General features: G+C 44.1%; 1 protein-coding gene across 4 annotated transcripts in view; it reads right to left on the bottom strand.

Moving 5' to 3' along the window:
* Nucleotides 1-4,122: 4,122 nt before the first annotated feature.
* The window catches only part of Elk3 (ELK3, ETS-domain protein (SRF accessory protein 2)), a 32,670-nt gene continuing 19,009 nt past the window's right edge, over nt 4,123-17,783 (bottom strand). The window contains exons 3-4 of one of the 4 annotated variants that reach the window (XM_013518514.1): nt 12,379-12,501; nt 6,506-6,702 (exon numbers count right to left, since the gene is read on the bottom strand). In XM_013518514.1, the coding sequence (XP_013373968.1) occupies nt 6,604-6,702; nt 12,379-12,501 (222 nt within the window). In that variant the 3' untranslated portion in view covers nt 6,506-6,603. Of the gene's footprint in view, nt 6,703-12,378; nt 12,502-17,783 lie in introns of all 4 variants that reach the window. The other 3 variants (XR_259422.2, XM_013518521.1, XM_005374495.2) reach the window with 3 other exon arrangements.

The raw sequence follows: 17,783 nt of genomic DNA, 5'->3' as shown, positions 1-17,783 counted from the left end.
TCTAGCCTTTGGGCATAAACCCACTTTGGAGCTAACATTTGTATGTGGTATAAGGAAAGAGTCCAGCTTCATTCTTTTGTATTCTAATATCCATTTTTTTCCCAGCGCCACTTGTCAAAAATGGTATCATTTGCCTTCTGACTAATCTTGTCCAAGATCAATTGAGGGTTTGTTTCTGGGCTCCTAGCTCTATTCCATTTGTCTGTCTGTCTGTAGGTCTATCCATGTAGAAAGTAGCACAGTGTTTTGATTACTGTAACTTTTTAGTAAGTTTTAAATCAGAAAGTGGGTTCTTCAGCTTGTACTTTTCCAGGGTTGTTTTTGCTTATTAAAGGTCTTCTGAATTTCCATCTGGATTGTAGAATGTATTTTTAATTTCTGCAAAACACAGAAAACAAAAACAAGCTTTTTCTCCCTCAGTTCGGATAATCATGTTGTTTTCTTCACACTGTTGATATGTATTGCCTTGATTGATGTTCGTATGTTAAAGCACAGTTGGACATTCCTGGGGAAGATCCCACATGGCTTTGTTATATATGATTGGGTCTTCATTATTGAAAACTTGGAATAGAAATGTTTCAGTGTTTTCTGAATTTTGGAATATTTGCATACACTTTACTAGTTGAGCATTCTTGTTCCAGAAGTTTGAAATCTGAAATACTCTAAAATCCAAAAATTTTTGAGCATTGTCACTCAGAAAGTTTCAGATTTCAAGACATTTTGGATTTTCAGATTAGGGATGCCCAATCTGTAACTTTTTTAACATGCTGCTAAATTCAGTTTGTTAATATTTTCTTGAGGATGTTTGCCTATATTCTTAAAGGATTTGGCCTATAGTATTCTTTTCTTCTAGTATCTTTGTCTAGCTTTGGTATCAGGGTAGCAGTGGTATCATGGAATGACGTAGGGAAATGCTCTTTTCACTTCAGATTTTTAGAATAGTTCGAGGATTGACACCCATTCTTTTTTTAAGTTTTTTTAATTTTTTTGTCTTTTTGAGACAGGGTCTCGCTGTGCAGTTCAGGCTGGCCTTGAGTTCACTTTGTAGCCCAGGCTGGCCTCACACTTGCAACGATCCTCCTGTCTCAGCCTCCCGAGTACTGGGATTACAGGCGTGCACTAGCACGCCCAGCCGACACCCATTCTTCTTTAAAGATTTGTTAGAATTCACCAATGAGGTTATCTGGTCCTAGGTTTTTATTCATTGAGAGGTTCTGATTAATGATACAGTCTCCTTGTTATAGTTTTACTCAGATTATTATTTCTTCTTGGGTCAGTTTGGGTAGTTGGTATGTTTCTTGGATCTGTCCATTACATTGGTTTTATTCAGTTTGTCATACAGTTGTTCATAGTATTCTCTTCTAATCCTGTTTCTCAGTATTCAGTAGTAACATTTTCACTTTTATTTTCTGATTTTAATAATCCAAGTCTTGGCCAGGTGTGTGGCACACACCTGTAATTCCAGCATGTGGGAGCTGCGGCAGGAGGATTGCCATGAGTTCGAGACCAGCCTGGGTTACACAGTGAGTTCAAGGCCTGGCTAAACTACATAGTGAGACCCTGTCTAAAAAAAAAAAAAAAAAAAAGAAAGAAATTCCAAGTCTGCCCTTCCCCACACATCAGTCTTTGCTCAGTTTTACCAACTCTGTTAATCTAATAAAAGAACCAACTTTTGGTTTTGCTGACTTTTGTTTGTCTGCACTCACTCTTCTAGCTTTGGGTTTAGTTTTGTTTTTTGTTTTTTTTTCTGTTCCTCTCTTCCTTTAGATGTATCATTAAGTTACTGACTTGAGATTTTTTTCTTTCAACATAGACTTTTGACACTGTAATTCTCTCAGCTGTGTTTTCAGCTTACCCTATACATGTAGATACTAGTTTTTGTTTTTATTTGTCATATTTCCTAATATCAGTATGTTGCTTAATTCTTACATATTTGTGGATTTCCCTTTTCCTTCTCTTACTAACTTCTGATTTCATTCTATTGTGATAGGAAAAGATTGTATGATTGCAGTTTAAAAATGATTAAGGTATGTTTTGTGGCATAACATGGTATGTTCTAGAAAATGTTTCATGTGCACTTGAGAGGAACTTCATTCTGAGAGGAATGTTGTTGGGTAAAGAATAGTTTATATGATTCTTATGTCTAATTGGTTTATAGTGATCAGGTCCTCTATTTATTTATTTGTTGATCTGCTCATAAGCAGGCAACTGAAACATTTGAATACCTACATATATACAGACTCCAGTATTTTTAGTGCATTACTTTAGACCCAAGGACGTTCTTTTTCCCTCTTGTTAAGAACCAGAATATTTTGATACTGAATTCAGATTCTAGGTTTAGTTAGATAGGCAGGAGTTTTACATCAATCATTATCATTCTTAGGTGGTCAGTAGTTTCTGTTACTGACCAAAAAAAAACCACTGAAATTACTAGTTCTCTCTCTCTCCTTCCCTCCTTCCCTTCCAAGTCAAGGTCTCACTATGCAGTACAAGCTGCTTTTGAACTATGTAGCCCAGGCTGGCCTTGAACTGGAGGAGATCCTCCTGCCTCAGCCTCCTGCATGTTGGGGTTACAGGTGTGCACCATGCCTGGATGAAGTCATCACTTTTCTGTCCAGCCAAAACAGGAAGAATACAGCCAAGTGACTGATGATTGGATTACAGAGAAACAAAAAATTTTTATCTATGACGATGGGAAACACTCTTAATTGATAGGGAAATTCATCTTACTGGAAAAACTAGTATTTCTGGAAGGTTATCACTACAAAGACCTTCAACTCTTGCTAAATGCAGTGGCTATGAGGGTAGATGTGTAGCTGTACACTTGTGACAGGGAGACAGAAAAACAGACGAGACTAGGACAGGAGCCAAGATGGCTGCGCCCGCCGCTTTCTCCCACCTCAGCCCTGCTGCGGTGGAGACCTGGAGGTGCCTGGGACACACCCTGGAGATGAGCATGAAGGTGTGGCCGGTGGCCTTCTGGATCATGCACAGCACGTGTCAGAGTGGGAGGAGAGCTCAGCGTGTGCCGGCAGCCCTGTGACTCCCGAGAGGATGGCTCCACTAGGCTCTGAGAAAGACCTCGAATTTCACTGAATACAGACTCAGGACTTGCGTAAGACCCTTCGGGCCTTTCGAGCCCTCTAGAACAGTGCGACTGAAAAGAGCTATGGGAACGCTTCAGCCTTTTCTGCAGCTGTATTCACAGTAGTTCCACTCTTACGTTGATCTTGTTACTTCCCCTCTTGTGTACGTTGAGAGCCAAGGTTGTCAAGTGCTGCATGGATGACAGGGCGATGCAGACCTTTCAGTGCCTCTCCGGGTGATGGCCACACACGTTTTACTAGAAACATGCGCAAAAGAGTACACTTGGGGTCCACTCTGGCCATTTCCCTCTCCCACAGACTTGAGCCGGCCCCTTCCTCACTGCTCCCCAGTTATCTGGAAGCTTCCTCTCTGCTTCTGAGCTCGTCCTGTGTCGCTGCTTATTTCTGCATTACTGTGTCCTGTGCCAGTGAATGCTGCCAGTGAATGTTGTCCCTCCTGTGCCACCGAAGTGGATGACTTCCCACCACACCTGCGAGTGTGTCACGACTACACACACACAGCTGCGGAATCTGGACTCTGTAAGGACAGTACTGAGACAGCTTGTCAAGCGCCGTCTCCTTTAATCCACTCTTCCTCCCTTCCTCCCCTCCCCACCGGTCCCCCTGTATCAAACCCAGGTGGAGACTGCTTTGCGCTCGCCCTAAAACCAGAGGCAGGTCAGCCTGCAAGTGAGACCTGGGGGAATAATACCCCTTGTCACCAAGGCTGGCAGGCCACATTCCCCTTTATCAGCGAAACGGCTAAAAGGAAAAATGGTGATTCGGTTTTTCCCTTCCTGCTCATTTCTCAGTACAGAGCAGTTGGTAGAATTTAGGAGTGAAAAGATGAGGGGACCACTTTCCCAACACGTTCCACTCTGCCCGCAACGCAGCCTCAGTAATTTAGCTCAGCATCTGTAATCTAAAGCAGTTTTTTACATGCCTGCAGAAGGGTAGGTGACAGATTTTTCAACTGGTTTCCATGTGAAAAAGTGAAATTTGGAATGGAAATAAACGAACTCACTTGCCTCTAAAACACCTTTTATCACAAAGTATTTATTCAACAAAAATAATATTACAGTAAAAATGATACATATATGAAAGTGAATGAAAATCTGCAATAATAGAAAAGATGTATACAAACAGACCAACATTCAGGTTAGATAGTTCTAGCAAACCTTAGCCATATCGGTTTAGTACTGATGAAGAAAACCTTACAGAAGAAGAAGTTCATGTTTTTGGAACCTAAATACACACACACACACACACACACACACACACACACACACACACACACAAACGAGGCAGGGCTGCAAGAGTTACTCTTCAATATCTCCATTTTTGTTTGCATTACAGCAAATATTCTGATCCATTAAAAAAGTGATGCTTTTTCATTTCTAATAAACGGATCTACTATGTATGTTAAGCACAGTATTTGGGGGAAAGAATATCAGATTTGTAGTTATTTATGTGTTTCCAATCAACACTGACATTTTAAAACTATTGAAAATAATACTTCCCATTGAAATTTTCACACATTAACTTCCTTAAGTTCCTTTATAAGAATCTTGCATTTTGGATGTGTTCATGTGTTTCTTTACCTAACATAATTTTGGACCAGCAGTTACTTACAGCTAGGCTTCAGAGAAACAAGAAACATTAACACCTGCCATTGCACTGTCTTCGGTGAGCTGTGTGGCCCTGGGTAACTTCCAGCCACCTCTGGGTACCCAGAACCAGTTAGAGGGACCCTTTCTGAAGGGCCCTTCTAGCTCTAACATTTCCATTCTGTCATTACCAGCTCGTTTGTTTGAGTACAGAATTATCATTAATGATGAGTGAGGAACATAGTTGCTGTAGTTGTGGATTTTGGAACCAGTCCATTACTTCACAGTCAGCGGTTTTAAAGTAGTAAGGGCACGCATGTCCACATCCAGGGGTGTTCGATTCCGAAGGAAAATGTATAAGTATCAACATAATTTTTAGATTTGTTTTGAAAATTCAAGAAATTTGTTCTTATAATCCCTGCCTTTTAAATGCCTGTTTTTGTTCTTTTTGTTTTGGATCAATTACTTAGTCATACTTCAAAGTGGTTTCTGTGAGTTATCGTTAAGGATTATAGTTAACCTAGTTTTGAATTTAAAGCACCGGGCACTTTCTAGCTCTCTTATCTTGATTTTGGTCTTTCCTATTTCATGAATAGATAGCGCCTCTGAAGTGATGCCTACTGATTTTTTTGAAAGAACAGAAAATGTGTTTCTGTTATCACTGTTCTAAACTACACTACACAAAAGAACGGACTGCAGAAGGCTCCAGATTGTTACATAATCAGTTCAATTCCACCATGATGAGGTTCCTGAAGAATTTTCCTTTTACCAGATTTCCTTCATTCTCACCATAAATTTAGTAATACGTAAAACAGTGCATCCTGTTCCAAGCTCCACAGGCAGAGCCTCCAGTACCTCCAGTTCTGTATTTGTGACACAGTGCATTTTTTTGATCCATCAAAAATTGTGGAAGCCTAGATGTACAAAGACTCCTGGTATGCCAGAATTGCTTCTTCGTTGGAATTTATCACCAGCCTGAGCCTCTTCCAAAACACTACATTTTTTTGAAATGTTAATTAAAGTTCTAGGGATTTAGAGAAACTCTGACTTCCGCTGACTCAGTAAGTATCTGAATGTGATTCTCTATGGAAGATAGGGCAGTCTGGGCTGTTTTTAAAATATAAACATGCTAACCTAGGAAGTATTCTGGGGGTTTAGGTGGTTGGACTTCAGCTTTTAGTTAGACAAACAGTTAAAAAGCTACCCTTTCAAAGTTCATTTTTTGAAAATGTACTGTAGAACATTTTCACTTATGAGGGCTTATTGTCTAAATATGGCTTAGTTTATTTTTTATAAAAACATTATTTGGACATTACATTTACTGAATTTCATTTCAGAAGAGGTTCTAAGGCAATTCTACAGTTGAAAGCAAAAAAGAAAAAGTGATACATGTTTTCATATGTAGCCTACTTGTGAAAATAATGAAGTTCTACTAGAGATCTGTTCAATACTAATTTTTGTCTTTCAAACATTTTCTCTTAATACTAAAAAATATATAAATCATTTACATAAAAGTAAATGCAAAGGAAGGCACAGCTGGTTATAGTGTGTATATAAGCGCAGTTCAGCATAGGCAGAATTAAAGAAAAAAGCTTCACATCCTTATTAGTTATACTGAAAACATTAAGGAAAGTTCTTCACTGTCAACAGTGTTCCACATTTAAGAACTAAGAGGATATAAAAAAACATTAAAATTCACTTAATGTAAAACAGATTTTCATATATACTTGAATATATAAAAAAAACCAGTTTTTAAAATGCTAACACAAATCTAAACTATCCATGTTATGAAAAGTGCAAACCAAATGAATAGAGGGTTTCACAATGTCCTTCTCGTGACACAGGTAAACTAGCCCATGGGGACAGATTTGTTTCATCAGTAATGAGTCCTTCATGGCGGCCAGACGTCATCAGGACTTCTGAGAGCTTGACGAGAGCAGTACTGGAGAAGCAGCTCTGTCCAGACCCGGGATTGGCACTGGCATGTGGCCATTGAGCAGTGTGGGGAACTGTAGGGGACAAAAGAGTTTGAAGGGCGTTATTCTTTTTTTTGTTGTTTTTGTTTTTCTCCGGTACCGGGAACCGAACTCACGACCCTGCGCTTGCCAGGCAGGCGCTTTTGCCGCTGAGCTAAATCCCCAGCCCCGAAGGGCGTTATTCTAAATCCACCGGAAGAACTTGGGTTCCCCGTGTTCCTCGACGGCCCACAGTACTTGGCTCTCTCATCGCCTCCGTCGGGGAGGGCAGCTGCCAATCTGCTTTACAGAACAGCCGGAAGATGACCAGGGCAAACAACGGGGCAGCCCGGCAAAGTCTCTAGTTTTTCTATATTCGTAGGCTACCAGAAAAAAACACGAACGCATGCTCTAATACTGTTGTTAAACACTACAGGCTCTTTAGAATTCTGATTTGTTTGTTTTTTGGTTTTTCTCCGGTACCGGGAACCAAACTCACGACCTTGCGCTTGCCAGGCAGGCGCTTTGCCGCTGAGCTAAATCCCCAGCCCCCTAGAATTCTGATTTGCATTTAGAAAACAGCTTTGGAAAGCAGATTCTACACAAGTCACTAATTTGTAATTCCATATTCAGAAATTTGCCATCAGTTGTCCCAAGTCCTACAAAGGTGTCTCTCGATAACTATTAAAAACAGGGAATGTTTTTACCTGAAAACATTTTAAATGGAAAGAATATGGTTATTTTGGAGCTGAGGGAGTATTCTTTCTCTGATAAATAATACCAAACTTAATAGGCTACCCATCAGAGACACAGATTAAAATTAATGCCTCTGGAGTTGGCAGGTTTTGAGATGATAAAAGAGCAGGTCTAAAGGCATATGCTTTGCTAAGTTTCAGGTCTGAGGCATATGTGTCAGCCATACTCCCCACTGAGCAGGACTAATAAAGGCCTCCTTTTAACACATGACTGCTTGCAACTCGATGTTTTCCATCGGCTGGGATGATATGTGTCAAAATCTCCTAGGCTGTCTTCTAGCTTGGTTCCTATTTAGGCCAAGTCAGTTAAATATTAAACTTCAGCACTAAATGCCCAACTACCTAGCCTACCACAGGCTGGAAAGTACAACAAATACTTGTAAAACAAGTAAATACATTTTTGCAATTATCAAACTGTTTCAGTAACTTACATCTAGTGCTTTATTGTTTATCAAGGGTTATCTTGATATCTAGGAGCTGTGAAGTCAGTATTCTTATTCCCATTTTACAAAAAGAGCAAACGGTTCAAGTCAGTTCGGAACAGCCAAAGGTCACAGCCAGTAAGTAGCCAAGATGGGTTTGAATCTCCGATCGAAATCATCCTGTACTAAAGTGCCCAGGTTTCCTTCGTAGTTACTGGCACAGCCAAGGTCTCTTCCTTTCCTGGCACTTTGGAATTTTTATTTCTTGTGGAATTTTATCCACCCCAGCTACTTACATACAGCTGTCCCTGTGTGAGCCCGTGTCGGCTCCGAAGCACTTTTCCCCACTGACTGAGGGAGCGCGGGAAGAATTCAGCAGGTCTTGAATTTTCATTCTTTCAGGGTGTTTGAGCTTCCCCTTTCCTTGGCTTTCGCCCATCTTACTGGTGCTTTGAAGGCAGTCAGCTTTGCTTTGTTAGTCTTCGCCGCGTTTTAAAACATATCACTGGTTTCTGCCCTGGCTGTTTACGGGGGACACTCAGTTGTCACAGTCTGGCTTCCTGGTGTGTTTCTCAGTCATCTTTACTGTCTCCTCTCCCACAGCAGCCCTTAAACTGCATCACTCCCCCAACTTCTGTCCTCTCCCTTCTTGTCTCCCACGCCGTGTCTGGTCCTGAAAACCTTTTCATCGTCCGTGTCCCCCGCCAGTGCTTCTCCCCCACAAAACCCTCCTTCCCTGGTGCGTTCTCTAAGCCATGGCGGCGGTGGTTCGGAATACAACACTTGAATCGAGCCTCTGCCGCTCCCTGTGTGGTCTTGGGCCTGGGGCGGCATCTCTGTGCCTTAGTTCCCCGTCTTTACAGTAGAACTACTGGGAACCCTGGATGGGAAGCTGCAAGAAGTGGCGGAGACTCATCCGGCACACAGTGGGCCCTCAGTAAATGTTATGAAGAGCATTTCCCATCTTGAAGCACTTAGCCCTCTGAGCCACTTACCCGTGCATTTCTAATTTTCACTACTCCTCACTTCTGAAGCCAGACTCAAAGTCTTGCTCTTCACCTCACTTCTGAAATGTCTTCTGCGGAGGCTCCTGTGTCCTCTGTTCTCATCTGAAAATGACTGTCCCTGCAGTATTTGAAGTACAGTAATTGTCTGTCTCCCTGCTCTGCTTATTCATGTCTTCGCCCACATGGATAGCAGCGATGCTTCTCAAAAAGAGATCTCTTTTTATCTCTGGTATAAAAAGCTTTAAGGACCTTTAACAACGGATCAAAGCGGGAGTATCCCGAGCACACTCTCTAATGCCCGCAGCTACTTTTCCAACCTAATCTATCACCAGGTCCCTTCCTGAACAGATGTCCATATTGAAAGCATCCAGATCCGTTAAGAACTGAACTGTGCTGACCTGTTAACAAAGCCCCGTCCCTGCTCAGTGGCGCTTCTCCCTTGGAGCCTGGGTCCAGTCCCCAGCCAGTAAAAGCTACTCTGTCCTGGGATTCCTGCAGCCCTCTCTACTCTTCCGTTCGGGTACTGTATATCTGCTACTGTCCCTCCCGCGAAGCACTGCAGATATCTGCTGGGTTAGATCTGTTGAACTAAAGAACACTGAATTGAAAACTTCTCAAGTTGGAGTGGAACAGACATCCTGTAGATAAGCTAAAAATGCCAAACTATCCAGGTGAAACACTATTTCTAAATCCAGGTCGTATATTTATACTTGGTACAGTGTCTTTGGCACCACTGTCTTTACTGAGGCACTTCTTAGTTAGAAAGTATACCTCTTCCAGAAAGACTAGCGCCTTGTCTTCTCTCTTACAAAATCCTTAAACATCTGCTATAACCTACTGTAACAACTTTATCAGGGGATGTCCTGCACAGAAATTCCTTAGCTCTGTCCACTATCACCCAATGAATTATGTTCTGCCTTTCTAAAATCACAACAGGAAACTTGCCACCATAACTGAAAATTTGCTGTAGGCCAAGTCTACTTTTTTCCTTCCACCGACACATAGCGTATGTGACAGAGGTTTGTCATTTTGAAATAAAATTATTTTTATTATTTAAGAGGGACACAACAGTAACTTGAATTCAGAAAATCAATTATAATGTCTAGTCTTACAAATCAGAAAATCTTATTCCTCCCTTTTACCGTGTTTTGTTGTTTACCATTTTTAAAACTATTGCCTTCAACTTGTACCATGCTCATCGGCTCTTCCTCATAGGAAGAGTTAAAAGGTACAAAAGTGCCCTCCTTCATCTCATGGATCTAACCACAAAAAGGCCAAACCACCAGCCATCCAGACTGGGTCGTATTCCCCCAGCCCATGATATTTTCAGTGACCCCAGGAGAGACACCAGCTCTCTCTGGTGAAATTAAAATTAGAACTCTAAGCAGGTAGCTCCTACATGCAGGAACTTATCCTGCAGAATTCTCAATGTAAATTAGGAACTACTCACTGGTCTGCAGTGCCTCTAAAAGTACGGTTCCCAAACCAGGGGCATCACTAGGAGCTTGAAATTTTTTATCATACCCTACCTAAGACCTAAAGAACCAGAAAGTCTGGGGGTGGAGCCCAGCAATCTATTTTGCCACATCGCCCAGGTGATTCTGTTGCATGCTACCTTTGAGAACCGCTGGGAATACACACGGCCCAACTCTCAGTGATCCTGAAAAGGTACAGAATTACTGTGGCCATGAGCCACACTTACTGTTATCAAATACAGGACTAGAAAAGTTTAGTGTAATTCCAATAGCTCGCCATGGTTTTCTTAAAAGGTCACTAAGCTCTGTACCAATCCGGTGGCGGAATTCCCAATAAAGAGGGAGGTGAGAGGCGCTCAGTTTCACAGATAACCTATTACAGAAGCTCTGGGTTAGACTGTAGACTTGCACAGAATTGCAGTCCTATCCCAGGGAGTTTACTGTAGCCATACAATACCTTTCTGCTCTACTGACGACTAGAATATTGCTGCTCTAATGTTGAGACTTTCAAGAAATGAGGTCTTGTATCTCCTCTCCAAAGCGTTAGTATTCCTGCTCTAAAACTTTCCAGATACTACATTTGCTTGTTGCTTGTTGCATGCTACGTCTAGTTTGTGCCTCCCTGCTCAAGTTACAGTGGTTAAAAATCAACATGTTGGCTGTGGAGGACCACAGCTCAATTTCTTGTGACAGGAATGAGGACCAGGGAAAAGAACGAAGCCTGATTACTCCAGGGATAGAGTCACACCGCGACACCTTACCCCAGCCCTGCTAGGAAACCAGAGAAGCAAGATAGCAATCAACACCTCCTCAGTGCCGCCATTGTTCCAGTGAGACCCTAAATCCCAGCATGCTCCTGGTACAGAGGAGGTACTCAGCAGATACTCACCTTGGCAAGCAAAATGACCAGCTCAGAAGACAGAGACTTGTTCTTTTTAGCACTTACCTTTCGTTCACCTCATCACAAATTCTGTGAAATGCTTTCATTTTGCCTGGCACCAGTAATTCCTAACATCGTTTGTGTCCCAAGCAATGTGCTGGATGCAGGAAGACTCCACACTTCCGGTCTCTTAAGGAACCACAGTCTAGTGGAGTTTGCCAGATCCCCAGGCAGTCATAATGGAAAGTGCTAAATGCAAATAGGGAGGATTGTGGGAGAGCCCAAGAACCACAGCTAGCTTGAGGTGAGCCACACTAGGGGCCTGGAATGCAGGGGGAATGAGACAAGCAGAACTAGCTGGCGGTGGAGTTTGCTTCATTCCTGTCCTGCTTGGGTGGGTGAGCAGCAATCTTTGGGTCTCTCAGAAACTACGGATATCACATGATAGCAAGCAATGCTACCACAAGATCCAATGTATGAATGAATAATGAATGATGTGCTCATCTAATACAGAGTTCTACATGCTAAAACAGCCAAGTCTTTGTTATTTTTTAACTGTATGCCCTGAATACTGTTGTTATTGTTGTTGTTTTAAGAGAACAAGAAAAACTTCATTATGACTTGTAGAATTATGCAGGAAACTCTTCCATTCCAGCAAGGAGAAATGGTTAACTTTTTCATCTTTCATTTTACTTCAGGAGAATCACATGTGTGAATTGTAGTACATTGGTAACTGGGTTAATATTTTAAAGTCTTTTAAGAGCTTTTATAAAAAATAATTTTTCAGACTTCATCTTTTCCTTAATTTCCAGTTTTCATAATCCAATGAAAATATCCAGAACACTTCCAAGAACTAACTGTTGCCCGGTGTGGTGGCACATGCCTGGAATCTCAGCTACTTGGGAGGCTGAGGCATGAGGACTGTGAGTGTGGGATTAACCTGGACAATTTAGACCACGTCTCAACAAAATAAATTTGAAAAGACCTAACTGTTCCATTTGTGGACAGTATTCCGTTTGGAATGTCCTTCACTGTCCCAATAAAAATGTCTTTCTGTAAAAGGGCGGACGTCCCCATTCATACACATTCTGGAAACCTAACGTATTAGCCCAATCCGTGGCATGAACCATCGGGGCCTTAGCAGAATTTGGGGAAAAGCCATCCCTGGAAAGTTCACTTCCCAATGCTCACCTGGAACAGCGTGTTTGGCCCTTGCAGCCTGGCAGGACTCAGTGGAGCGACTGGACTAAGGCTGCTCCAGAAATGTATGCTGGAGAGCAGTGGACTCGGGGTCAGAAGCAATCCGTTTGGTGTCTGGGGAACAGAGCAGACAGACAGGTCTTGACAGAGGTTTGCTCGACTCCATGGTGATCAACAGCGCAGCACAACGGCTCGTGTCCTGGCCACAGACCGAGCGGTGAGCCCACCACCTTAGGAAAACCCCGGCTGGGAACACTTTGGGTTTCTTTGTTGTTTTTTTCTGAGACAGATCTCACTGTGTAGTTCAGGCTGTTCTTGAACTCACTATGTAGCCCAGGCTGGCCTCGAACTCACACGGCGATCCTCCTGCCTCAGCCTCCTGAGTGCTGGGATTACAAGTGTGCGCCACCCACGCCCGGCAACTGTAATATTCTTCACTGCTCATTTTATTAGCAATGTATTAAGGAAAGGGGTTTTTCTTTCCCAAAACATTCTGATGGAAAACTCAAGTTGGTAGCCACTGTTGTCCAAATAGTGTCTTTAATGTGCTCCCCTCCTTGTCCCGGATTAAACAAAATTTAGTGTACGTGTGCAACAGGACCCTAGAAAGGGACTGGCTTTCTTATCTAACTATTTTTCTAAGACGGACATGTATTACTTGGGTTACAAGGGTGGGCATGCACCCGTGTTTTTAAAAGACCTCTAGAACTTCACTTCCCATTACGAAGGGCCTTTTAATAGTTGAGAATCTGCCATTAAAATACACTGTGGTGGCCTCCTCAGGAGCTCTGAGCTGGGTTTGCCAGATTTCGCCGCTGAAGCAGAGCCGCTGAGAATGTGTCGCCCAGTAATGGAAGGGGGTTTTCTCTGGTCGGGCTGGGCGGGAAGCCGACACCCTGGGCTTCCCAGGGGAGTGCCAAGGCCCACACCGGCTCACACGCCCCAGCGGGAGTCCTGGCCCACAAGCCGGGTGGAAGGTGGAAGAGACAACCCGCTCCAGCTGGTAAATCTGCATGCTTTTATTCTCAGCAGGGGCGAGCTCCCTGGGCCAGGTGGCTTTGCACCTTTGGCAACCGGAAGGGGCCTCTCTGTGGATCAGCGATGTCAGTGAGCTGCTTTGGGTGAGAAGGACCACGGCCAAGGCAGAGGCGCCAGCATTTCAGATGGCACCGTAGGTGGATGCTCGAGTGTTATTTCTCCCCAGGACTGGCCTCAGGAGCTTCACTAATTATCAAGAGTATTTGGGCTTAGGCTGAAAGGTCTGGTCTGTTGGGGGGAATGGAGACCCACATCCAAAGGTCTTCAAACTGGGAAGGGCTGAAAGGTCAACAAATGTATACTAAATTATTTGAGTCTTTGGTTTTGTGGCATTTCCTACATACTTAATGACCTACGAGGTTACTACGATAAATACATATTTGAATAAGCCCTTGTTCTCACAGGTAATTTCACAAGGATTCCAGGCCCCATCTGGCCTCATGGTTAAGGATTAACAGTTCTGCATGAGATCGGCCAGGGCTCCAAGCTCAGAAACACTACTTACTAGCTAGGTAACCTCAGGCAAACTCCCTAACCTCTCTATGCCTCCACTTCCCCGTCTGTAAAATGGGGAGACTAAAAATGCCCACATTAAAGGGTTGCCGCGAGATGACATGCTTATCTAAGCCTCTTATTATGTGCCTGGTGCATAGAACTGCACAATAAGTATTAGAAACTATTTTCACTCTACCTAATTAAACGCTCTTGAGTGAGCAAATCTGTAATTAACTGAAAGTGTACCTAACATGCTAAATATATTTCATCTCTCCAAGGGAGAAATTCTCAACCTACCTAGAAAAGTACTTAATGGTCCCAAACAGATGGACTCGGATGAGCCAGCCTTACTTTCCAGCTCTGCTCAGCTGTGTTAGGCTCGAATCCACAGACTCAGGTGAGCTGAGAACTAGTATTTGCATGTCACTCTGGAGCCGGGGTCCAACCACAATGTGTGACGTCAACATTTAAAAGCCAGTGAAGGATTCTCAGACAATCATCTTAAGCAGCCAACACAGCTACGATTCTCTTATCCAAGGCCATAAACGCACACCCTTTCCTTTTCAATCCTCTGGGCCATATGTATGATTTAGAATTTAGATTCCATAGTCTGCAACTTGTACCTATATCTGGATCTTAGATAGCTGCACATTTGTTGCCCGGGGATACGGGATGTACTCGGAATACAGTGGCCTTCTGTTTCTCGTGGTTAACGTGTTTGAAATGTCTTCCATAATATATGCAAATGAACACTGACTTCATCTGCTGCTCTCCCTCCCATCCTTTACTCCCTGCAGACCCCGTGGCCTTAAAGAAGGACCTATTTGGTTACTTTTTGAAGGAAAGTTCCTGTAAAGGCTCCCTTGGGTTATCTTCAGGACAGTGAGAACTTCTAAAACCTCTCTGAGCCGTGTGGAGCCAGGCACAGAGGACTAAAATGAAGCCACAGGCAAAAATCCATACCGCCTTTTCCTTCCTGGAGGCATGCTTGCCTTAGCCCCCAGGCTGCCAGGGAAGGAGCCTCACCCGAGGGCAAGGGGCATCCATTTCCAAGGCAAGGACTCTGCTAACAGCATCTTTTGTCCTCGCCACTCAGTTCTTCTCCCCTTAATGCCGAATCCTAGGAAACCCGCACATGGGAGTTTTCAGGCAAGCTGGCCTCCGCTGGTGTGCCCTTGTCCAGGACACTTTGCCTGGTTCCCGCCCTCCAACCACCTTCTCTTTTCTGCTTTTACCTCCCTTTACCTATCTAAATGCCCCTTCCTCAAAGAAGACCTTCCTGATCTCCTCGCAACCAGATGGGATTTCCCTTTTCCTGCTGCACCTTTCAACACTGTGTTACCATTTTTCTTCTACATTTAACATGTTCTGCCTCCTGTTACGGTAATCTGAACGCCTTTCCCATCCTCTTTCCACAGTCTTTAAGGTGTTTGCTCATCTTTCTTTCTTCTGGAATGCTCAGCCCCTAACTCCTCGATGAGATGAAACCACGTGCAACTCTAGGTGTGCCCTGTCCCCTTGCTGGGCAGTGGATGGACATCTCCATTTGAAGTTCCCTATTGTTCAGACTTGAATTCATTGCCTCCTTCCCACATCCAGTGTTAAAGTCTTTCCTGCTGATTGTACCACAATTTATGTAGCCCGTCAGCAAATACTAAGAGCGTCTGTTGGAGTGAGCTAGATGATCAGCCTGCATCTCCTAAGGTGCTTCCTGTTTGACCCTCAGCATGAGCCATCTGTGTGTGTGTGTGCACACATGCTGCCTTTTTTTTTTGGTTTGTTTGTTTGTTTTTTTTTCCAGTACCGGGAATCGAACTCACGACCTTGCGCTTACCAGGCAGGCGCTGTGCTGCTGAACTAAATCCCCAGCCCCCTATGTACGCCTTCCTAGGGCCAGGTCCCAAAGTCATAAAAATACACTTGTACTATCCTTTCTATGTCTTGCAAAAAATTCACACAATAATTATTTGCTGACTGATCCTAATAAGGAATCTTTGCTTCACCTGACATACACCTCTAGAAGCTGTTAATTTCCCATCAAAATAAGTCTGAATTCCTCAGGCATTTTTTAGGGTCCCCCATATGTATCACCCTAAATTATACATTACCCCATATGCTTTACTTGCTCAGCCACAACTCATGAGAACAGGAACGTCGTCTCTCCTGCTCACCCCTCTATCCCCAGCAACTACCTAGTGATTCAATGATTATCTCCCAAGTGAGTTACTGGATTGACTAAAGAGGATATGCATGAATTACCCTACAAGAAGTAACTGCTGACTACTTGATTGGATGATTTGAGGTAATGGTAAATCGTTCAGCCTTTAGGGAAAAGAAAAAAGTCAGAATGTCTATTGAGCTGGTTATAGAAACATCTCTAATTCCAAACTCACATGGACGTCAACGGAGACCATGAAAATGCCACCTTTGGGTTAAAAACAATCTCAAATAAAAGGTGACTGTTCTTCTCTAAAATCCCGAGAGGTTTTTTGCTTTTTGTCTTTTTGTGACAGGGTCTCGCTGTGCCGTTGAGGCTGGCCTTGAGCTCACTTTGTAGCCCAGGCTGGTCTTGAACTCAAAACCATCCTCTTGCCTCAGTCTCCCGAGTGCTAGGATTACAGGCCTGGTGAATCCCTAGAGCTGTAATTCAAATTAAGGCATGGTTTTAAGGACTTTAAAGGAGGAACAGAGTCCCATAGAAGTTTGTAGCATGGATCTTAGAAGAGGACAAAACAGAAGGGCTCGCCTCAGTCTTGATAGGTGCCAAAAGTGCTGGGGGAAGATCCGGGGACCTGAAGGATGAACAGACGAGGCAAGGAGGGGCGAGGAGGAGGAGAGCCCTGGGTGGAGAGAGCGCCAGAAGTGCAACAGGGTCAGAAGAAAGCTACGCTCTTTTCCTTCCCCTTGAGAGTAACAGCACAAGATACAGTGAGGTGAAAACGCACACCAGAGCTGGACTCGGAGGGTCTACGCCCTGATTGCCCCTCCCCGCACACCCACGCGGCTCCAGGTCCCCACTTCCTGACTCTGGCTCCAAGCTGTTCCACCAGCCACTAGTAAAAGAGGGAGCTTTTAGCATTCGCGACCTCAGCTCCGTCTGCACTCCATTAACACTAACCCAGACTGCTGCTAGCAAAACTCCTTGGGGCACGCACACCCCCAGGGCCCCTGCACATCCGAGTCCGGCATCTCCACAGCACAAGTAAGAGAACGCAGGTCTCGGCAGAAATAAGGGAATTCTAAATTCATTTCCCCGATGAAGGTGAGTGGTGGGGGGACCGAACAGAAAAGACAAATGGGAGGAAGAGGGAGCGATGGTACCAAGACAAAAGACCCCGAGAGTTGGCTGTTCCAGCTGGCACTTCTCAGGCTGCCACGGTGCCCGGCCGGGGCCCAGGAGGGCCTCACATGCTGGCTTCGCCCCTCTCAGTGTCAGCAGCTTGTGCCGACGGAGACAGCCGTGCTTTGCAGCAACGCTCCAACATGAAATCGGCAGCTGAGCTGCAAGGTCGTCACTGCCTGTACCCGCTGGCTTCTGTGTTCAAGTTTCTCAGGTCCTGGTAGTCCTGTGTTCCAGGGCTCTCTCAGTGGCCATCCCGTCTGCATCAGTAAGCTTTAGTACAAAGCCAAGGACCCGTCGTAAGGGCCCTGGGGAGAACCAGCACGGCGTGGCACGGGGCTGGTCAAGACTCTTGAGTCCTCCTCCCCGCTGTGTTTTGAGCAGGAAATGACCCATCTGAGGATTCTCATTTCCAGGCTGTGGAGTCCACTGCGGCGCCCCTTTCTGTGCTACTAAAGTGGGGCAGAGATTAGAGGAGCGGCTCACAGATTCCCCACGGCCAACCCACAAGAGAGAGCATTTC

Source organism: Chinchilla lanigera, unplaced genomic scaffold (genome assembly GCF_000276665.1).
Source record: "Chinchilla lanigera isolate Chin_1 unplaced genomic scaffold, ChiLan1.0 scaffold00004, whole genome shotgun sequence".
Lineage (NCBI taxonomy): Eukaryota > Metazoa > Chordata > Mammalia > Rodentia > Chinchillidae > Chinchilla > Chinchilla lanigera.
Note: the sequence above shows the minus strand (reverse complement) of the source record. Positions and strands in the feature narration are given on the sequence as shown.